Source organism: Sorex fumeus, unplaced genomic scaffold (assembly GCF_029834395.1).
Source record: "Sorex fumeus unplaced genomic scaffold, SorFum_2.1 ptg000153l, whole genome shotgun sequence".
NCBI lineage: Eukaryota > Metazoa > Chordata > Mammalia > Eulipotyphla > Soricidae > Sorex > Sorex fumeus.
The window spans coordinates 435,691-458,044 of NW_026606210.1; the positions used below are offsets into that span (position 1 = coordinate 435,691).

The 22,354-nt window shown below is 62.9% G+C and overlaps 1 protein-coding gene across 1 annotated transcript; it reads left to right on the forward strand.

Moving 5' to 3' along the window:
* Nucleotides 1–1,713: 1,713 nt before the first annotated feature.
* TTLL8 (tubulin tyrosine ligase like 8) lies at nt 1,714–22,031 on the forward strand. The gene is made up of 15 exons (XM_056107071.1): nt 1,714–1,910; nt 2,132–2,265; nt 2,806–2,904; nt 3,456–3,547; nt 4,007–4,139; nt 4,396–4,469; nt 5,267–5,395; nt 6,008–6,122; nt 7,667–7,786; nt 8,191–8,377; nt 8,649–8,797; nt 9,523–9,766; nt 11,986–12,421; nt 12,694–13,189; nt 21,789–22,031. Exons 1-15 carry the CDS (start codon nt 1,714–1,716, stop codon nt 21,932–21,934), a joined length of 2,751 nt encoding a protein of 916 aa, XP_055963046.1. The 3' UTR covers nt 21,935–22,031.
* The last annotated feature ends 323 nt before the right edge of the window (nt 22,032–22,354 follow it).

Genomic DNA, 22,354 nt, shown 5'->3' on the forward strand with positions numbered 1-22,354 from the left:
GACACTCCCAGGCACTGACCAGGCCCTCCAGGTTCCCCCCAGGCACTGACCAGACCACCCCAGGAACTGACCAGGCTTCCCCAGGTTCCCCCCCAGGCACTGACTAGACCCTCCCAGGCACTGACCAGGCCCCCCAGGCACTGACCAGACCCTTCCAGGCACTGACCAGGCCCCCCAGGCACTGACCAGGGACCCCCGGTTCCCCCCAGGCACTGACGAGACCCTCCCAGGCACTGAGCAGGGCCCCAAGACACTGACCAGGCCCCCCAGGCATTGGCCAGGCACCCAGACCTGCTCCCAGCAGCAGCTGTCAGTGACCCCGGCCTGGGTCCCGGGTGCTGAGGGCCTCCCCGCTGCAGCCAGCCCTGACCCTCCTCTGGCCTGGGGCAGCCCAGCACGCCCACCCCCCAGCAGCAGGGAAGGGGCTGCGAGCCGACTCTAACTTGGGTCCTGGTTGCCCAGTGTCCCCCACATCGCCACCCAGGCCATGGTCATCACAAACAGTGCCCAGAGCCAGGCCAGTCTCACACTCAAGGTGAGACCAGCCACCTGTGCGCTGCGGCCCCTTCAGGCCCGTCTTCCTGGGTTCCCCGCCACCTGCGACTTCTGAGTCCCTCAGTCTCTCCCCACGGGGCAGCTCGAGGGGGATGCCCAGCCCTCTCCACCACCCCAGGCTGTAGCAGCAGTGCAGGGAGTAAGACCCCCGTCCCAAATGCAGCTGACCCAGGTGCAATCCCTGGCGTCCCACCTGGTCCGAGTATGGCCAGGTGTGATTCCTGAGTGCAGAGCCAGGAGTCAGCCCTGAGCACTCGGGCAGTCCAAAAACAGAAACCAACAGAACTTCCCATCTCTGTGATGGGTCCACGTGCGCTGCTCACTACCTCCAAGGGCTCGCCTTGAACCCTGACCCTTGGTTACCTGAGGTCTGAGGTCCGGCAGACAGAGGCCACCTATGTCAGTGACTGCCCACCTGCCAGGCTTGAGGGATGGTCCCAGCCCACACCCTGCGCTGTCTCCCCCCCACCATGCCCACTGCTCCCAGAATCTTCGAGAACTGCCAACTTCTCTCCGTGACACGGGCCCTCACACGTCCAGGTGTCAGGACCCCCTCCCACAGGGGACAGTCTGCAGCAGCTCACCAGGGTTTCCACCCGTGTGTCCCGGCAATGCTGCTGACCACCGGTCATGAAAAATCCAGACGCATCCACGGCGGCTGGTGGCTGGGGGTGTCCCAGCCCCCACGGGCCTCATCTCAAGCAGGGAGCCAGGTGCCAGGGGACAAAACCCATGGTCAGGGCCACCAGTTGGCACTGCCCCCACACTGCATGCCCTGGGGCAGGGGACATGCCCGGCACCCCCTAGCTTGTGGGGTCCAGAATTCGGTTCTGTGGGCGGTACCTCCCATCTCAGAGCATGGATCTTGAAGAACTAAATTCTGTCGACGGGCAGTTCCCTCTGATCTGGTTTTTAATTCCGCCTCCGCAATAAAGGCTAACCAGAAAACGAGGGGCTTGGCAGAGCTTGTCCAGGATCCCCAGCATCAGGCGGGAAGGAAGGCCAGAGGGGCCCCACCCGCCCCCGTTTGTGAGGCCCCAAAGAAAGGGGTTTGTGACCTGGGTGACGGGAAGCGGCCAGGCCGGTTCCAAGATCGCAGCGTCTTCGGCCCAGGGCCAGCGAGGAGCCAGCGGGGCCACCCCCAGCTGGCCTCCGGGCATGCCGGCCGGAGGCTGGACAAGGCCTGAAGCCACGACCCGGGACAGCCCGGGGTCCTGCCCAGCCCTCCGCAGCCCTGACCCCGCGGCGACACCCCAGGCCTCCTCGGCGGGCCGGCCAGGCCGCGGAGAGGGTCAGTGGCGCCCTAGTGACCACCGCGTCTTTGTGACCCGCCGGGGCGGGGGCCCGCGGCGAAGGCGGGTCTATGACAGGGCGGGGGTCGGCGTGACCCCGCGGGGGCGGCCCCGGCGCCTCGGCTCCCTGCGGACCCCATGGCCTTCAGGGCCCGCTGCGATCGCCGCGCCCCGGAGCGCAGCCCCAGCTCCTCGGACCCGGGAAGCTTGTCCCCCGCGCCCGCCCCGCGCCGCCGCCCGCGCCCCCGCCGCCGCCGCCCCCCGCCCCCGGCGCGTCCGCGCAGCCCGACCCCCCGCGCCGGCCGCCGCGAACCCCGCGCCCCGCGCCTCCCGCGGCCCCCGCACGCGCCCGCCGCCCCCCGCGCCGTCGCCCCGGACAACCGCGGGACGCCGGACGGCGCCTCCGGGCCCATCTCGGGTGAGCGCGGCGCGTCCGAACCGACCCGCGCTCCCCGGGAGCGACCCCCAGCTCCGGGAGCGACCCCAGGCTCCGGGAAGGACCCCCGCGCTCCGGGAACGGCCACCGCGCCCGGGAACGCCCCGCGCTTCGATGGGTCCCCAGCTCCAGGAACGCCCTACCCCCGCGCTCCAGGAGCGACCCCCGCGCCCCAGGAACACCCGCCCCCGCGTCCCCGGGAACGCCCCGTGCGCTCCGAGAGCCCCCCAGCTCCAGGAACGTGGAGGACTCCCTGCCCCCCGCTCCAGGCGCGACCCCTCGCGTTCCAGGAACGGCCCCCTCCCTGCTCCAGAAACTCCTCTGTGCTCCAGGAGCGACCCCCCGCGCCCCCAGGAGCGCCTCCCACCCGCGCTCCGGGAACGCCCCACCTGCCTGCCTGCTCCTGCCCCCTCTCCCCCCGCCTGACCCCAGCCCCGCGCGGGAGGGTCCCTGGAGCCCCGCGCCTGGCCCTGGGGAATCCCAGGCAGCCTGCGGGGCTCACGACGTCCCCCCACCCCGCAGGGGCGCGCGCGGGAGGCCTGCAGGAGGCCTGGATGGAGACCCCCGAGGGCCAGAGCCACTGGTCCGGCGCGTCGGATGGACCCCGAAAAGGAGAGAAGAGTCGGTACCGGGCCCCCCTACCCCGTCACCAGCCAGGGGTCCCAGCGGGAGGGGCGCGCTGTGTTTGGGGCTTCTCCCCAGCGTGGGGACTGGCCCCGCCGCCTGCAAGGGGTCCACCCGAAGCTCCTGTCTCCCGAGCTGCTGGCTGGCCGGACGGCTCTGTGCTTTGCCTGCAGACACGGCCAGTGGGTTAGGGGGCTGTGGGCTGCTGGTCGGGAGTGTGGGTCGAGCTAGCCTGCGCTGCCCGGAGCTCCTTCCAGGGGTGGGGTCTGCGAGCCAACCCGCGGGGGCCTAGTGCACATTTTCCACCAGAGGGGATTGGTGCCAGGCGGGCGCAGGCACCCCAGTGCTGGGCGGTGTCGAGCTCAGAGGGGCTAGACCGTGGGGCCCATCCCAGCGGGCTGGCTGGCTGGCCAGGTATCACGCCTGACCCAGCCGTAGCCAAGCTGTGGTTCGAGCTGGACCCAGGCAGGCGAGGAGCTGAAGTATGCGCTGCTAGCAAGCTGAGGATGAACGATTGCGTGGCCCTTACAACTGTTTGTTTATTGCAGAACTAAAACGAGGGACTTGCCCAGACCTCAGTACTTCTCCCAAATTAGACAGATACAAAATAGCAAGGCAGCTGACCGAGAAAGCCATCAAGGTAAGGGCCCTCTGGGGCCCCTTGGGACCAGTTGCTTCGGGCAGGTGGAGCATGGAGGTGGCGCTGCCCCCTGGGGACCCCCTGCTGTGGTTCCCCTTCCCCACCCACCCCGAACCCCAGCCACCTGCTTCCCACCCACTCCCCACTCCTACCCCCATCTGGGACGCCCCAGAAGCAGGGGCCAGACCCTGTCGTGGATTCCCAGTTTCCTCCCAGCCGTCGGCTTCATGCACACCACGTGGCTCCCAGTCGCTGCTTTGAAGCCCTCAGCCCTAACCTAGCGGAGAGCCATGCCCCGAGCCAGCTGGGGGGGCCAGCGGCGGCCCTCCGCTCCGGGCACTTCCGCCCGGGGTTTCCTGCGGCCGAAACTGGTGTCTGGCGGCCTCTGCTGGCCAGAGTGTCCGGCAGTGGGCGCTGCGCCCGCGTCCTCGTCCTGATTCAGTGCTCTTCCCTCTGGAGGAAAAGAAGATCTTCTCCATCTACGGCCATTACCCCGTGATCCGGGAGGCCCTGTACAGGAAGGGCTGGGTGGAGAAGAAGTTCCACTTCGTGCCCAAGAATGCCCCCAGCACAGAGGAGGAGGCCGGGGCCGGTGCGTGGACGGGGCCTCCCCCAACCCCAGGAGTCTCAGACGGGCCTCGACTCCGGTCTGGGCCTCCCACAGTCGCCCCAGCCCCTATGTGACCTGCCCCCTGACCCAGACTCCCACCGTCCCATGTGGTCCCCGGCCCCCTCCCTTGCCCCCTGGGCCTCAGTCAGGCCCGAGTGTGGCTCCAGAGCTCCCTGTGAGGCCTCCCGGGTGCCACCTGGGCTGCCCGTGACCCTGGCCTCGGGCTGGGATTTTGCAGAGAGCAGAAGTGAGGAGGCCAAGGAGAACCACGAAGCAGCCTCGGAGAAAATGGAAGACATCCACGACATGATGGTAGGTCCTCCGCGGGCCCCAGTAGGCCCCGGGGGACACCTCCGCCGGGTGGGTGACCACGCAAGGACCCGTCTGGGTGGGGTGTCCTCATATCTGTGTCTGCTTCCGAGGGAGTGTGTGCACTTGGCAGGCGCCCTGGGCTGAGGACCCATGTCTGGGCCTCACGGGGTGGGTTGCAGCCCTCCCGGCAGGGCTTTGCTTGGGGTCAGGAGTCACCTAGGTGAAAGGAGAGGAGCGCCCCCAACGGTGCCGGGAGCGTCCACCCAGGAGGACATGTGGCACGTCCACCCACACAGGCAGTCCTAGTGGGATTCAAGCAGGCATGCCTGCCGAGACACCACGCAGATGGAGAGAAGGCGGGGGCAAGGGCCCCGTGGCTTTGCAGGAAACGTCTGCCTGCCACGGGAACTTGTGCTGGTCAAGGACAGCCAAGGGACTCCAGGCCCCGGCCACAGGGTCAGCTCAGCTCTGTTTGGTTCCCTTGGGGACTGGACAGGGACAAAGTCCTGCCTGGTGCCAGTGTCCCTGCGGCGGCCGGCCAGCCGTGTGGCTGTGGGGTCAGAGTGGGCTGAGGCCTGGAGCCTGTCCCCGGCCATCAGCCTGGGCGTCCCCGGGGCTGACTTGTCACAGCTATATTTGGGCTTCTTGGCCCCTGAGGGCCTGCCCAGCCGGCCACAGCAGCCTCAGGCACAGACCCCCAGGGCAGAGGCTCTGCTGGGCATATCTCTGTGCTGGTCGCTGGCCCCAGGGGCCGGGCTGAGCTGGACACTGGTGCTGAGCCGGCTCTTTCCTGCCAGTCCAGGTTGGTGAAGAGCGAGATGCCGTCTCTGCTCTGGACGATCAAGCGGGACGTGGTGGATCAGCACAGCCTGAGCAGTGACCAGATGCTGAACCACTACGGGAAGACGGCGTCCTTCACCACCAAGGTGCCGGCAGGCGGGGAGGGGCAGGACGGGGGACGGCAGGTGGCCGGGAGATGCTGGGGACACACCCAGGGTCTGGGTCTGGCCACCACAACCCCTTACAGCCCATCTCAAAGCACTCAGGGCACCCACCCCAGCTCCTGGGTCCTGTTGCGTGCACACACACACACACACACACACACACCTGATGCACACACATATATGCAGACACTCGTACACACCCATAGCCACACACACATGCAGGACTCTCTCTCACACACATACATATACAGACACACATACACACCCACGTAGCCACACTCAAACACAGTACACTCGCACACGCACAGGTGTACATACCCACCTATGCACACCCGCACACACACGCCTACGCCCACACCTGCGGCGGCTTCCTGCTGTGCCGGGGGTGAGCACGCGGGCCCTGAAGCTGGCCTGGGGAGTGGCCCCCGGGGGATTCTGGGGCGCCTACCCTCACACACCCTGCCCCGCAGAGACCCCCGAGACCCCCCAGTGCCCACGTCAGGCCCCGTCCCGGTGAGGACAGCAGGGCTTGAGGGCGAGAGGCCCCCGCCCCCGCTGGCCCGGGGCCTGCAGCGACTCTCGCTGGTCCCACAGATCGGGCTCTGCCTGACCCTCCGCAACCTGCCCTGGTACGTGCAGGCCGACCACGACACCTTCTTCCCGCGCTGCTACGGCCTCTGCTCCCAGAGCGAGAAGCAGGACTTCCTGGGTAGGCGGGTGGCAGCCCTGGGCGCCGCGGGGGGCTCGGGCATGGTGGGGTGGCAGTGCCCGCGGCACCATGGGAACGGGGAAGGAGGGCCATAGGGGGCTGGGTGCAGACACAGGCGTCTGAGCACACACAAGGGCTCACACACCCACATACACACTCACACAGCACACAGTCACACACTCACACACACATATACAGTTACACAACACACAGTTCCACACTTATACACACATATACATACACGCAGTTACATATTCACACAACACACAGTCACACGTTCATACACACATATTCATACATACACATATACACTTACATACAGCTACACACACAACACACACAGTCACACTCATAAACACATATACATACACAGTTACACACTCACACCAACAGTCACACATTCATACACACATGTACTCATACCTACACATATACTCATCTATACACAGTTACACGTTGACACAACATACACAGTCACACACTCAGTGCACATATACTCATACACACACACTCAAGAATACTAGTACAGTCACACTCACAGTTATACACACATACATGCTCACACACATACACACTCACAGAGCACACAGCCACACTTACATGCACACATACTTATACACATATGCTCATACATAGTTACACACATACAAAATATACTTGCATAGTCACACTCACACTCACACATGCACATACACTTTCACACACATGTACACACACCACACACACTCACACTCATACACGCACATACATGCTCACACACACATACACACTCAAAAGATACACACAAGTCATGCACACATGTACATACATACAGAGTTACACACATACACACACAAAGACACACACAATCGCACTCATACACAGAGTTACACACATACACACTCACATACACACAACACACATTCACATACAACATACAGTTACACTTGTACACATTCACACACATACATACACTATGCACACAGTCACACATACACACATTCACATAGACACAAACACATAGACACAGTTACACACATACACACTCATACACATACAAAGACACATACACCCTACTCAAACCCCCTCACACATACACACATTTACACACATACACACATACATACAGTAACACATACACACTCACACTCATCTACACACATACACACTCACACATGCATGTTTATACACATTCACACACTAGCACACTCACACACACAGTCACTCACACAAATGCACATACACGCAATCTCACACACATACACCCCTGCTCACATACTCACGCTCATGCACACATACACGCACACACACTCACACCCATACACACACGCCCGGCCCCTCTGTCCCTGACGGTCAGCCTGGGCAGCGGGCACCGCCCGTTTGCTCTGCTTGTTCCGAGCCTGAGGCCGAGGCTCTCGCTGGGCTGACTCCCGTGTCAGCGCACACTGCGTCCCGGCAGGGCCCCTGGAGGAGCCGGGGAGAGGGGAAGGCCTGCCAGCGTGGGCGCCGGCCGAGGTCCCAGCCCCTGTCCTGGCGGAGGGGGCGAGGCCTTGGTGTCCTTGCAGATGACTTCCGGCGCACGGTGGCTTCCAGCATCCTCAAGTGGGTGGTCAGCCACCAGACCAGCGGCCGCCCCAAACACTGTGCCCCGCGCGAGGAGCCCCGGGACCCCGGCGCCAAGAAAGGTGTGTGTCTGGGGGTGCCCCTGGGCTCCGGGGTCCTCAGGGCATGTGCCAGGTCACTGTGTCTGCACCCGGAGGAGAGACCTGTGGCCGGGAGCCTGTGGAGATGTCTCGGGGCTGCCGTACACAGCCTGGCCCTCCCCGGGGCTCTGTGTAGCAGCCCCTGCCTCGGTCTCTGTACCAGTCCCTACGGCTCTCTGGCTGCTGCGCTGTTGTGGGGTCCACAGATGGGGAATCCACAGCCACTGTTCTCACAGACCCCCCGAGTCTCAAGCCTCAGGGCGCCTCTGCGGTGCGGCATGAGCAGGGGTTGGGGGGCACCGTCTGCGGGACACTGCGTCCTGACGCGCGGCCAGGCCCAGGTGCCCCACAGCGGCGCTCACCCGCCGTGCCTGCCTGCGTTTCAGTCCCTGAGGACGAAGAGCAGAAGCCCACGAGCCTCTCGGGGCAGCTGGTGGACGCCGCCTGCAGGGTGTGCCAGACCTACCTGGGGCAGCTGGAGCATGAGGACATCGACCTGTCGGAGGAGGCCAGCAGGGACCTCTCGGAGGACGAGTGGAAGGACCTGACCCAGAAGTACTACTCCCTCATCCAGTGAGCGGGCCGGGGGGCCGAGAGGGGTGGGGGACCCGGCAGTGCGACCCCCTCACCGCCCAGGGCTACTGTGTACAATGAGAGCAGCCGCAGACAGCTCAGACCCAGGGCAGCTCTGCCGCGGGCAGCTTGTAGGTGGGGCCGCGGGCAGAGGGCCCCCAGACGGGACTCCAGGGCGACGCACACCCAGACTCCCACACGCGTCTTCCCCGGGCCCCGGGCGCCTGGGCCACCCCGAGGCGTTCTCGAGCTGTCTGCGTCTTGCCTTTAGTGGCAAAGCCTTCATCTCCAACCCGAGGACCCACGTGTCGCAGTGTCAGGCTCTGCTGAACAAGATTTCATCCGTGAACCCCCAGACAGAGATCGACGGCCTCCGGAACATCTGGATTATAAAGCCGGCAGCCAAGTCCCGGGGCCGAGGTGAGTCCCGGCTGCACAGCCCCGGGTCGCCACAGCCAGGCTGGGGCCTGAGGCAAGCGGTGGGCTGCCGGGACCCCCTGGGCCCTGCTCCCCGCTCATCCTTCACTCTCGCCCCTTCACCCGGGCGGTGTGGAGACCGAGGGCCCTAGAGAGAGAGAGACAGAGCCCGCCAGGTCGGACTTCTCCCGTCATTCCAGACTCCGGTGGGAATCCCCACGTTACCGCTTAGTTATTCTGGAGTTTTTCTTCTGCTTCAAGTGCACAAGTGGCTTGTCCCCAGGTGACAAGCCTGGCTATTAATCTGGGACATTCTGACACCGTCTTTGCCGGGCCAAGTGCTGGGACGTGGGTGTCCCCGGACAGCACCCACTCATGAGAGTCCCTGGGTCCCGCTTGTCCCATCCTGCAGCCCTGCCAGCTTTGTTGCTGACGGCCTCCCCTGCAGGGCTGACGGTGGCACTGACCCCCAGCCCCTCACTTCCACGTGCCACATGTCACGTGGCCTCACCCTGAAGGCCACCCTGTGGTCAGAGCACAGATGCCCAGGTCCAAGGCTTCACGGACCCCAGACCCTGGCATCCGCCCACTGGCCCCTCCAGAGGTCCCCCCCCACACACACACCCGAAGCAGGTGCTGGCCGTCCACTCACTGGCTGCCCTTGCGAGGTGCCTCTGTCCCCGTTTCCTGTCCCGGCGGCGGCGTGGCTGACCGGTGGCCTCTCGCAGACATCATCTGCATGAACCGAGTGGAGGAGATCCTGGAGCTGGTGGCCGCCGACCACCCGCCCAACAAGGACACCAAGTGGGTGGTGCAGAAGTACATCGAGACGCCCCTGCTCATCTACGACACCAAGTTCGACATCCGACAGTGGTTCCTGGTCACCGACTGGAACCCCCTGACCATCTGGTTCTACAAGGAGAGCTACCTGCGCTTCTCCACACAGCGCTTCTCCCTGGACAACCTGGACAGGTCCATGGGGGTGGCCGGCGTGGGGGAGGAGTGCCCAGCAGCACCCGCAGTGCTCAGCTGGCTCAGGCGGCCTTCCGCCTGACCGCCCCCAGGATCGCCCGGTGGCTTCCCCACGGCTGCCCCCGTGATTTCCCCCGTGGCCAGCAGTGCTGGGGGTCCCTGCGCTGCCCTGGGAGGTGCACCCGCAGAGCTAGAGGGAGTGCCATCTCCACAGATCAGCTCCCGTGGCTGTGCTGAACCTGTTGTCCAGCAGAGCCAGCCTATAAATGAAGCGCAAGTCCCCGTGTGGCCCCTCCCTAGGTCAGCTTGCCCCCGCCCCATGCTATCGCCATCGTGTGCACATGGGGAAACTGAGGCACCGGGCAATCCCTGAGTTGGCTTCCCTGGTCTGGTGTGCTCCCGTGCACAGTTCATAAGCCCTCACTCAAGCCTGCCCCAGAGCAGAGCACGGGGTCTTGGGGCAGGGTAGGTCATGCATGGGGCAGAATAGGGCAGAATCACCCTCAATGTGGGCGTGGTCTCTGGGTGGGCGTGGTCCCTGGGTAGGCTCGGCTGAGCATGGTCTCTGAGTGGGCGCGTGTTGGATGTGGTCTCTGAGTGGGCGTGGTCTCTGGATGAGCACTGGATGGGCGCAGGCTCTGGGTCAGCGTGGACACTGGATGGACACTGGGTGGGCGTGGTGTTTAGGTAGGCTTGGTTGAGCCTGGTCTCCGGGTGGGCGTGGTCTCTGGGCATGGTCTCCGGGTGGGCAGGGTCTCTAGGTAGGCTTGGCTGGGTATGGCCTCAGGAGTGGGCTCCGAGTGGGCGTGGTCTCTAGGTAGGCGTGGCCGAGCATAGTCTCTGGGTGGGCGTGGTCTCTGGTGGGCGTGACCCCTGAGTGGGCGTGGCCTCTGGGCAGGCTTGACAGAATGGTCTCTGGGTGGGCGTGGCCTCTGAATGAGCACTGAATAGGCACAGGCTCTGGGTGGGCGCGTGTTAGATGTGGTCTCTCGGTTGGCGTGGACACTGGGTGGGCGTGGTCTCTAGGTAGGCTTGGCGGAGCATGGCCTCTGGGTGGGCGTGGCCTCTGGATGAGCACTGGATGGGCACAGGCTCTGGTTCAGCGTGGTCTCTGAGAGGACGTGGTGTCGGGGTGGCCTTGGCTAAGCATAGTCTCTGGGTGGGCATGGTCTCCGGATGGGTGTGGTCTCTGGGTGGGTGTGGCCTCTGGATGAGCACTGGATGGGCACAGGCTTTGGGTCGGCATGGACACTGGGTGGGCGTGGTCTCTAGGTAGGCTTGGCAGAGCGTGGCCTCTGGGGTGGGCGTGGTCTCCGGGTGGACTCTGGGTAGGCTTGGCTGGGCATGGTCGCTGAGTGGGCATGGCCTCTGGATGAGCACTGGATGGGCACAGGCTCTGTGTCAGCGTGGACACTGGATGGACACGGGGTGGGCGTGGTCTCTAGGTAGGCTTGGCTGAACATGATCTCTGGGTGGGCGTGGTCTCCGGGTGGGCGTGGTCTCGAGATGGGCTTGGCTAAGTCTGGGTGGGAGTGGTTTCGGGAGGGCGTGACCTCTGGGCGGGCGTGGTCTCCAGGGTGGGCGTAGTCTCCGAGTGGGCGTGGTCTCCATGGTGGGCGTGGCCTCCGGTGGGTGTGGGCGTGGCCTCTGGGTAGGCTTGGCTGGGCATGGTCGCTGAGTGGGCGTGGCCTCTGGATGAGCACTAGATGGGCACAGGCTCTGGGTCAGCGTGGACACTGGACGGACACGGGGTGGGCGTGGTCTCTAGGTAGGCTTGGCTGAGCATGATCTCTGGGTGAGCGGGGTCTCCGGGTGGGCGTGGTCTCGGGATGGGCTTGGCTGGAGTCTCTGGGTGGGCGTGGTCACCGGCGGGCGTGGCCTCCAGGCGGGCGTGGTCTCCGGTGGGCGTGGTCTCGGGGTGGGCTAGGCTGAAGTCTCTGGGTGGACGTGGTCTCTGGCGGGCGTGGGCCTCCGAGCAGGCGTGGTCTCGGGATGGGCTTGGCTGGGCTCTCTGGGTGGGCGTGGTCGCCGGCGGGCGTGGCCTCCGGTGGGCGTGGTCTCCGGTGGGCGTGGTCTCGGGTGGGCGTGGCCTCCGGGCGGGCGTGGCCCGGCTGAGCACCGAGCAGGATAAGGCACCGGGGTGAGACCCCCCTTGGGGTGGGGTGGGGCCGGGCCGGGGGCGGGCGCAGCCCCGTGACCCGAGCGCGCCGTGCCCGCAGCGCCATCCACCTGTGCAACAACTCCATCCAGAAGCGCCTCAAGAACGACAGGGAGCGCAGCCCGCTGCTGCCGTGGCACAACATGTGGACGAGCACGCGCTTCCAGGAGTACCTGCAGAAGCGCGGCCGCGGCGCCGTGTGGGGCAGCGTCATCTACCCGGCCATGAAGCGCGCCATCGCCAACACCATGCGCGTGGCGCAGGACCGCGTGGAGGCGCGCAAGAACAGCTTCGAGCTCTACGGCGCCGACTTCGTGCTGGGCCGCGACTTCAAGCCCTGGCTCATCGAGATCAACTCCAGCCCCACCATGCACCCCTCCACGCCCGTCACGGCGCAGCTGTGCGCGCAGGTGCAGGAGGACACCATCAAGGTGGTGCTGGACCGCAAGCTGGACCGCGACTGCGACATCGGCAACTTCGAGCTGCTGTGGAGGCAGGTGAGAGGCCCGGCGCTGCCCCCGGAGGACCTGGCGGGCAGCGCCGCCTGGGGTGTTCCCAGGGCCCCCTTCCTGGCAGCTGGGCACGGGGCTGGGCGGTGCCTTTGACCTGGGTCCAACTCTGGGGGCCCCGTACCCCGGGAGGGGCTGGGGTTGGAGGCAGCACCAGGAACCCTGGCCACTCATCTGAGGTGTCACCACTGGGGAAGGCGGGATGTGGGTGCCGCCGGGTGAGGCTCTGGTCTCGGCCTGACCCCCAGCCCTCCCCCCAGCCCGCCGTGGACCTGCCGCCGTTCCACAGCTCTGACCTCTGCGTGGAAGGGTTCAGCATGAGGAGGACTAAGAAGCCGGTGCTGACCACCACCACCTTCAGCATCCCGCCCCCCCTCCTGGAGATCCAGCAGCTGAAAGTGAGGTGCTCCTCAACCATGCTGGACCTAACGTCGTCCACCCCCGTGGCCGCCGCGCAGCAGGACCCGAGAGGGAAGGAAGCCAAGGGGCTGAGCTGCCGCCTGCCCGAGCCCCTCGTCAAGCCAGCCGATAGGGGCCTCAGAGGGAAGCCTGGCCACGTGGAGGCCAGTGGCTACAAGACGGTGCTCCCAGCTTACCTGCATTACGTGGACAACAAGTCTCTGAAAGCAGGGCTGCCCAGGACCGACGCCATCAAGCACAGGGACCTGAGCACCCTGCAGGAGCACTCGCTGGCCTCGATGCTCCCAAGCGTGAAGGTGGTGGACGGGGCCCTGCTGCAGCCAGCCAGAGCTTCAGGTAACAGGGGAGGGCGCTGCCTCCTCGCCCAGACGCTGCCGCCGTGGGGCCTGGGCTGCCTGGGCCGAAACGCCGGTCTCACTGCTGGGACCCTGGTCTGGGTGCAGGGGTGCATCTGGGCCTGCGGGGGGGCAGAGCGTGTCTGAGGAGACAGAGGCCCCGCCCTGCAGGCCTTGGCCTCGCCCACCGTCTGTGCCCCTTGGATTGGCAGCGCCAAGGGGCGGGGTCTCACCACCACCTGTGGGACCATTCCTGGCCCCTAGCGGGTGCCCCATCCCCGCCCGCAGCAAGAGGGGCAAAGACAGGGAGAGCCCCTGGCTCCCGTCACTGCGGCCCCGGGTTCGGAGGACATGCCAAGCCCTCTGCCCGCCTCACTCCCAGCCGGGGGCCATCTGGCCCAGGCACAGTGGGAGAGGCCAGGGCTGGCACTTGGGGCGCAGTTCCCTGGGGGCCCCTGTCCCAGGGGTCGTGACCCAGATGGCGCCCCCGAAGCCTGGGGAGCGAGGCAGCGCCTTCTCCCTGCCGGTGCCGTGTGGCCCCTCAGCGGGATGCGCTTTCTGCCCCTGCGCGCAGCTGGTGAGATGCCCCAAGTGCTCTCACCGGCTGGGCCACTGCCTGCCCTCTCTGCAGCTTCTCTACAAATGTGTCCTCCTGGGCCCACAGACAACCCGGCAGCCCCGTCAGGAGCGTCTTTCTCAGCCTCTCCCCACTTCTCAGTTTTCTTCTTGCTTCACCTCCTTCTCTCGACCCCCAGTTTTGTTTTGTGATTTTCACCTGTGGCCCCCCTGGAATATCCTGGGAACTCGTGTGGGCCCAGTTGAGAAGTGGGCCCAGTTGATGCCCCGTGCTTGGTCTGGGTGTTTCTGGACCGGACCTGGCCTACGTGGGGCCGGTCTGCCCAACTTCTCACCTGGTGCCTACCAGGTCCACTACCACTCACCACAGGCCACTCCTACCCACCTACGGACACCCCACTCACCAGCAGCTCTCCTGCACTGGCCAGTAGACCCCGCCCACCCACCAGAGGCCCCGCCCGCTCGCCACAGGCTGGACCCGCCCACTCGCTTTAAGCCCCTCCCTCTCGTCGGCAGGCCCCGCCCACTCACCCGACAGGCCCCGCCTGCTCATCCAGTAGGCCCCGCCCACTCGCCAAGGCTGGACCCGCCCACTCGCTTTAAGCCCCTCCCTCTCGTCGGCAGGCAGGCCCCGCCCACTCACCCAACAGGCCCCGCCTGCTCATCCAGTAGGCCCCGCCCACTCGCTATACGTTCCTCCCACTCATCCGCAGATCCCGCCCACTCATTCCTGGCCTCCTCTCCTCTGCAAACCTCTGGACTTGGTACTCGTCAGTCTGTTAGTCTGCCCAGGGCCAGTGCCTTCATGGATCTCGCTCTCTGGAACATTGTCTTCCACTCTTCTTTTTTTCTCTTTGCATCACACCCGGTGATGCTCAGGGGTCACTCTTGGCTCTGCACTCAGGAATTATTCCTGGTGGTGCTCGGGGGACCCTATGGGATGCTGGGAATCGAACCCGGGTTGGCTGCGTGCAAGGCAAACGCCCTGCCCACTGTGCTATCTCTCCAGCTCCCATTCCACTCATTATTAGGGTAAATGTTTCTATGCGGTTGGGGCACGGTGTTGCCACAGCAAGCCTCCTACCAGTGCACCATATGGCACCTTGGGATGTCTAGCAGTGGCATTGCTGGGTTCCTTGGAAGTTCTGCTTTCTTTTTTTTCTTTCTTTTTTTTTTTTTTTTTGCGTTTTGGGTCACACCTGACCATGCTCAGGGGTTACTTCTGGCTCTGCACTCAGGAATCACTCCTGGCAGTGCTTAGGGGACCTTATGGGATGCGTGCAAGGCAAACCGCCCCACCCGCTGTGCTCCAGCCCCTGTAAGTTCTACTTTTAACGTTTTGAAACATCTCCATACTTAAACTGTTTTCCCTAGAGAAAATTCTAGTTTGCCAGAGAATTGTCCCATCAACAGCTTTATCCACAAGATGAAGGTTCCTTTCAAAGTCTCTGCTCGGGATTGGTTGTTTCTAGCCTTATTTAGCTAAAGGCTTTTCCCACTGGTGTGAGGTAACATCCCATTTTGACTGGCGTTTCCCTGGTAATCAAGGTTTATGATTTTTCAGGCTCCTATTGGCCATCCGTGTGTCTTTTCTTTTTCCTTCGGTTTTGTGGGTCACATCCAGTGACACTCAGGGATCACTCCTAGCTCTGCACTCACGAATCACTCCTGGTGGCGCTCAGGGCACCATATGGGATGCCGGGGATGGAACCCGGGTTGGCCGTGTGCAGGGCAAATGCCCTCCCTGCAGTGCTATGGCTCTGGACCCCCGGGTGTCTTTTCTGCGTCTGTTCCTGCCCTCTTTGCTTATTTTTCTGTGAGTGCTCCCTGAGCCTGAGGACCAGCATTTCCTCCCCCTCCACCGGGCGTCCTTCCGCCCTAGTGACAGTTTCTTTGGCCATGCTGAAGTGCGTTCATGTGATGTGATCCCATTGGTCTATTTTTGCTTTTGTTTTTCTTGCCAGGGGACCTGAAACACAGGCAACATCTCTGAAGCCAGCATCATGGAAACTTCTGCCTGTTTCCTTCTAGAGGTGTACGGGGGTCTGACATGTAACTCTTCCCTCAACTTTTTTTCTTTTAATGTAGGAATACTGCTATTTATTGAGCCACTGATTAAGCCGACTGAAGCGGGCATGAACTCCACATGACTTTTTTTTTTTTTTAATTTGAAGCGATGGCACAGCGGTAGGGCATTTGCCTTGCACGCGGCCAGCCTGGCCGAGCCAGGTTCGATTCCTCCGCCCCTCTCCAAGAGCCCGGCAAGCTACCAAGAGTATCACAGCAAAGCCTGGCAAGCTCCCCGTGACACATTCGATATGTCAAACACAGTAACAACAAGTCTCACAGTGGAGACGTTACTGGGCCCGCTCGAGCAAATCGATGAACAACGGGAGGACAGTGACAGTGACAGTAGGAATGCTGCTATTTATTGAGCCACTATTAAGCCAACTAAAATGAGCATGAACTCCACGTGACTTTTTTTTTTTTAATTTTTAATTGAAAATCTGTGCGACCATTACAAAGCTGTTCATCACTGGGCTTCAGTCATACAGTGATCCAACATATCCCTCCACCAGTGTCCATTTCCCCCACCAATGTCCCCTGTTTCCCGCTCACCAACTCCCAACACCCCCCACCCCCAGCCTCCCTCTATGGGAAGCACTTTCCTTCTTTCTCTCTCTCTCTCTCTCTCTCTCTCTCTCTCTCTCTCCTTTTCCTTTTGTGCATCTCGGTTTGCAATACAGGTACTAAAAGGTCGTGGCGTTTGTTCAGGGCATTCAGCATTTTTATCAGGACGGTGAGGCTGAAGTAGCTTTTCCATTGGGTGGCCGCTTTGGGGTGTGGACATGGCTGCCGAGGCTTCCGGAAGCAGAGGGGGTGGGGGGAGTAGCCCATCCCGACCCCGAGAAAGCCTGGAGATTTCAGTCGCAAAACCCACGTGCCCGAGTTTTCAGCAGATGATGTCTTGGTGAGGCCTCGATTTGGAGTCCGGTTTTGTGCATAGAGAGTGAGTGGGCCAATTTCACTCTTCTGCAGGTGGCACTGCTGTTTCTCCAGCTCTTGCTCTTCCACTCTCAGACCCACACCTGTGTTATCTTTTTTTTGGGGGGTGGGGGAGGGTCATACTCGGGGATGCTCAGGCCGGGCCTGAGGGATCACGTGTGCAAGGTGAGCACCTTCTCCTCTGTGCCCACTTTGTCGTTCTCACTGTGTTAACCCAAGCATCTCCTTGGATCTCATCAACTGTTATGGTTTGTTAGGGGCGGGGGACACCCATCGGGAGACCAGCCAGTGCCAGGGACTGAACCTGGGGCTCTCACATGCGCTACGGCCCTTTGAGCCAACTCCTGACCCCCTGGCCTGCACTTTTTAAGTTTTGGGTTCACCCAGCAGACTCGGGGCTTACTCCTGGCTCTGTGCTCAGGGATTTTACCCCTGAAGGGGTCGGGGGACCAGATGGGGTGCCAGGGATTAAACGCAGGTCTACGGGGGCTGGAGCAATGGCACAGCGGGTGGGAGTTTGCCTTGCACACAGCCAACATGGCCAACACAGGTTCGATTCCCAGCATCCCATATGGTCCCCCGAGCACTGCCAGGAGTGATTCCTGAGTGCATGAGCCAGGAGGAACCCCCGAGCAACACCGGGTGTGACCCAAAAAGCAAAATAAATAAATAAATAAGCGCAGGTCTACGGCTTGCAAGGCCAGCACCCTGCCCTCTGTGCCCTCGCTCCGGCCCCGTGACCTGTATTTTTAAATGGGGTCGTTCCCAGTAGAGCTCTGATGCCCCCAGCCATGCCCAGTGGGGCTCAGTGTGTGCAGGGCCCGGTCAGTCCTGGGGCGTTGCTTGTGTTTCTACCCCCGGAATCACATCTCTGAGGCCGGATCTGCTCTGGGCTGAGTAGCTGTGGTGATGTCTCTGCGGATGACTGTTGATTGTGTCATGTTCTTTTCTGGGAAATGTCAGTCATTTCTTTGCCCGTTTTTTTTTTTCTGTTGGGCTATTTGCACGGAGGGCATCTGCTGTGGCTCGCTTCCCCCATTTGTACAATGTGTACTGTTTTGGAAAGCCATATTTGGGTGGAGAGACTGTTCCTTTCGTGTTTTTATTTTCATCATCATTTTTTTTTTTGGTTTGGGGGCCATGCCTGGCAGTGCTGGGGGGGGCGCTCCTGGCTTGTTGCTGGGGGGCACGCGGTTCTGTGGGTAGAACCTTGGGCTCCTGACGCGGCCCCCTGAGCCACCTCCTGGGTCCCTGCCAATCTGTTCTGTTGGGGACTCTCCAATCGAGTTCGGCGATGCTGAACCAAAGCTGCTGGGGAACCAGAGGCTGGTGCCAGTGATGGGCGTGTGTGAGGCAAGAACCTTCACCCCTGAACTTTCTCTGCAGCCCCCAGACGCTCGTTTTTATTATTGCTGTGGTTGGGCCACTCCCGGAAGTGCTCAGGGCTTACTCCCGGCTCAGTGCTCGGCGTCACAGGATTGGCTGCCTTGTGCTTCCTCCCCGCCACCCCCCCAGCTGTGGTGGCGGGTGTGTGCCGGATCCGGCAAACGTGCCTTCAGTCACCTGCAGGTCATGCCCGGGCTGGTCTCTGCCTTTTGCCACAAATCAAGGCCCCTCCCTCTCTGACCCCCTCCCAGCCCGGCCCCGTGCATCTGTCGCCCGTCCTCTCAGTGGGGCTGTCCATGTCCCCCGTCTGTCCGTCTCGTCCGTCCATCAGTCTCACCTGCAGGGCTGACGTCATCCTACTCACTCACCTTTCCTCCCCCCCGCCCCCCCCCATTTTGCTTTGCATAACCCTCTCCAGATCCTGCCATTTTACTGGGAAAACCAATTTTCCCGTTGGTTTTTTTTTTTTGGTCTAATAGTTGGAGTGTCCCATTGTGAAATCCACCTCATCTTCCTCTCCCACCCATGCACCCAGGGGCACCTCAGCTGAGTCAGTTCTGTTCTCGTCTCAGGAATTCTTTCCCAGGCGCCTGCCTTGCAAACACGAGGCTGCGAGGTCCGTCGCCCACGCTGCCCGCCCCACTGAGTGTGTACCAGCAGCTGCCTGTGCTGTTGGCACAGCTGGGGTGTGACCTGTGTTCAGCAGTGTGGCTGAGGCCAGGCCCTGTTGGCCAGATGCGCAGGGCCCACGCATCTAAGGACTAAGGGTGGCCCCGTCCTCACCGCAGCAGGGGAAATAGATATTTTCTCTCTCTCTCTCTCTTTTTTTTTTTCTTTTTGGGTCACACCTGGCGATGCACAGGGGTTACTTCTGGCTCATGCACTCAGGAATTACTCCCGGCGGTGCTCAGGGGACCATATGGGATGCTGGGAATCGAACCAGGGTCGGCGTGCAAGGCAAACGCCCTCCCCGCTGTGCTGTCACTCCAGCCCTGGAAAGGGATATTTAAACAGACAGCTGGACCCGAGCAATAAATAGTACAACAGGGAGAGCACTTGCCCTGCGTGTGGCCGACCAGGGTTTGATCCCTGGCATCCCATAAGGTCGCCCCATCCCTGAGCACAGAGCCAGGAATAAGCCCAGGCGTGGCCCAAAACCAAAAAATAACGAGGGCTGGGGGGCGTGGTGGAAAGGGCTGGAGCACTTGCTTTGCAAACAGGAGCCCCACATTGGAACCCTGACCCCGAGCGGCCTGGAGCACTGTGAGCCTTGGCCCTGGAATAAATAAAATAATCTCTCCTTACCCTGTAGTTTGGGCTGGAGCGATAGCACAGCGGTAGGGCGTTTGCCTTGCACGCAGCCAACATGGCCGACTCGAGTTCGATTCCTCCACCCCTCAAGCTACCGAGAGTATCTCGCCCACACGGCAGAGCCTGGCAAGCCACCCGTGATGTACTCAATATGCCAAACACAGTAACAAGTCTCATGATGGAGACGTTACTGGGCCCGCTCGAGCAAATCGATAAACAATGGGAGGACCATGACCGTGACCCTGTAGTTTAAAAGATTACTTACCAGTTACTGTGGCTAAGAGCTTCTCTCTCTCTCTCTCTCTCTCTGTCTCTCTCTCTCTCTCTCTCTCTGTCTCCCCACCCCTCATTTTGGTTTAGTACCTGTGAGATTACAGTCATCCATGACTGGGTTCCCAACACACAGTGTTCAACACTGCTCCCTTCACCAGTGGTTTTGGTTCTGGAACACATTAGGACACGCAGACCCTAATCAATCTGACTCTGATGATTAGTTTGTTTGTTTGTTTGTTTGCTTTTTGGGTCACATCCGGTGATGCACAGGGGTCACTCCTGGTTCTGCACTCAGGAATTACTCCTGGCAGTGCTCAAGGGACCATATGGGATGCCGGGAATCGAACCCGGATCGACCGTGTGCAAGGCAAATGCCCTCCCTGCTGTGCTATTGCTCCAGCCTCTGCTGTTCAGTTTTGTTTGGGGGCAGGAGGGCAGACCACATCTGAGCATGGCTCAGGGCTTACTCCTGATGTAGGGAACACACCTGGCGGGGTTCCGGGGGCCCTGTGGGCAAACGCCCTCCCTGCCGTGCTGTGGCTCCGGCCCCAGGAACTGATGTTTGTGCCTGTCTGAGACACGGGTGCAGTTCTGTCTCCTCAGCCATCTCCATTTCCTATGGGTGTTTCTCCAAAACCCTCTTCCCTCCTGAGTGGACGCTGTGCGGAGACTGTCCCCTGTGCAGCAGGACACAGCCCTCTGCTCCTGTTCCCAAGGGCCCCGGTCCTTCTTGGCCACGCTCTGACCGAGTCCCACCTCAGCCCCCTTCTGTGACGTGGCCTGAATCGGAACGGAGACACACGGGTGGATTGGGGGTGGAAACGCTGACTCAGCAGACTCAGGCTTCCTTCCCACCAACCCGGCGTCTCCGTCTGCTCGGATCCCTCAGGAGGAGCCGAAAGTGCTCCTCACGGGTCTCCTCGGACCCCCTCGCCATCTCGTCCCCTCCCTCTGCTTCTGCTGTTATGGTGGCCAGGAGCCGCTCTCGGTGTGGTGTGCAGGAGGCCGCGCCGTCTCCCAGCCCCGGGTCATCTCTGCTGCTGCTGGAAGCTGCTGTCACGTGTCCCCTCCGTCGTACTTCCCAGTGAGGGCCTCAAAGCACTGCTCAGGGGCCCAGGGGCCACCGCTGGAGATCCTGGCCCAATAGGACTGAGTTCAGTGCTCAGGCCCTGCAGGGCTGTAGAGGCCTCCAGGATTAACTCGGGGCCTTGCCCATTGGAGCTCAGCGGGCCCAGCGCTGCCGCCGCCTCCACCCTCAGGGCCGGGCAGGCTCGGGCGAGGCCAGGGGCGGGAGAGGGGGGCACAGCCCTGGGCTTCCCGGTCTGTGCTGACCAGGAAACTGGGCTGCTTTGCATAGCTGAGCACCACGCCCAGACCTGCCCCAGGTGGGGCTGACTGGAAGGCCGGGTGGAGCGTGACTCAGCCCTGCCCCTGCTCCTGGACTTCAGGCTGGCACTGCCCACAGGATCTCGGGGCTGGGCAGTGCTGCCTGGGAGGAGCCCTGTCCTCTGTCCTGCCCCCACTCCTGGCATAGGCAGAGTGAAGGGACCCCCAGGTGGGAGAGGCAGAAGCAGATGGGCTCACACATGCAGATGGGCGAGGAGGGTGAAACCCCTGAATCCCACCTGTGCCAAGGGCGGCCGTGAGGCGGGCACCCCTGGGGGTGTGGGGCAGGGTGGGGAAGAGGCCTCGGGTCGGAGGAGGTGGGCAGAATGGGGGCCACTGGTGGGGTGGGTGGGCGTGGCCTCTGGTGTGGAAGTGGGCGTGGCCAAAGCCTGGTCTCCAGCGTGTGGTGGGCGTGGCCTCTGTAGTGGGCGTGGCCTCTGCGGGGGGGGGTGGAGGAGCGGGGCCTCTGGTAGATTGGCCATGACCGGGTGGGCGTGGCCGCTAGTTGGAGGTGGGCGTGGTCTCCGTTTTGTGGTTGGGCCGGTCTCCGGCGTGGGCGTGGTCAGCAGTGGTGGGCGGGGCCGGGCAGTGGGCGGGGCGAAGCCTCGGCGGTGGGCGGGGCCGGGCGGCGGGCGGGATCTCAGGGCCCGTCTCCCCCCCAGGGCTGCCCCCCGACGTCCAGATGCCCTGCCTGGTGTGCCGCGGGTCGGTGCCGCCCGCCCAGCCCTGCAAGCGCTGCCGCTCCTTCTGCGCGTCCGTCCTGCAGGGCGCTGCCTTCGTGCCACTCGGTTGCCCCTGGACCCCGTGACGCCGGGCCCCGAGCTCCCGGGGAGCCCCACGCCACGCGGGCCTATACAGAGCTATTTTAGCCAAGCGGCGCTGCCCCCTGTGCTTCCTGACCGAGCCCCCGCCCCGCCCCCACTGCAGACTGACTCCCCGCCCCGCGCTGCGAGGAGCCCTGCACCCGCCCCCCTCACCCAAAGGAGCCCGGGAGGTCCCGCAGGCGGTTGCCCACCCCCTTCATTCAGGGGGCCCCAGCACGCTGGCAGGGCGGAGGGGGCACCCCTTCCCCGGCTGCAGACCTGTGGGGGATGGGCGGACCTCAGACCCTCAGACTCAGGCGGGCCCGGACCGCAGCCAGTGCCTGGGTCACAGGCCGTGGGGACAGCAGGCTCTGGGTGGCAGGTGGCCCCTGGCAGGTGGCCTGGCGTCTGGGGTGCACTGCACG

Coding starts and splice junctions, on each gene's coding strand:
- TTLL8 (XM_056107071.1), top strand. CDS start 1,714: ATGCCGGCCGGAGGCTGGACAAGGCCTGAAGCCACGACCCGGGACAGC. Junction 2,905..3,455: donor ACCCCGAAAAGGAGAGAAGA/GTCGGTACCGGG, acceptor TGTTTATTGCAG/AACTAAAACGAGGGACTTGC. Junction 8,378..8,648: donor AAGTACTACTCCCTCATCCA/GTGAGCGGGCCG, acceptor TCTTGCCTTTAG/TGGCAAAGCCTTCATCTCCA.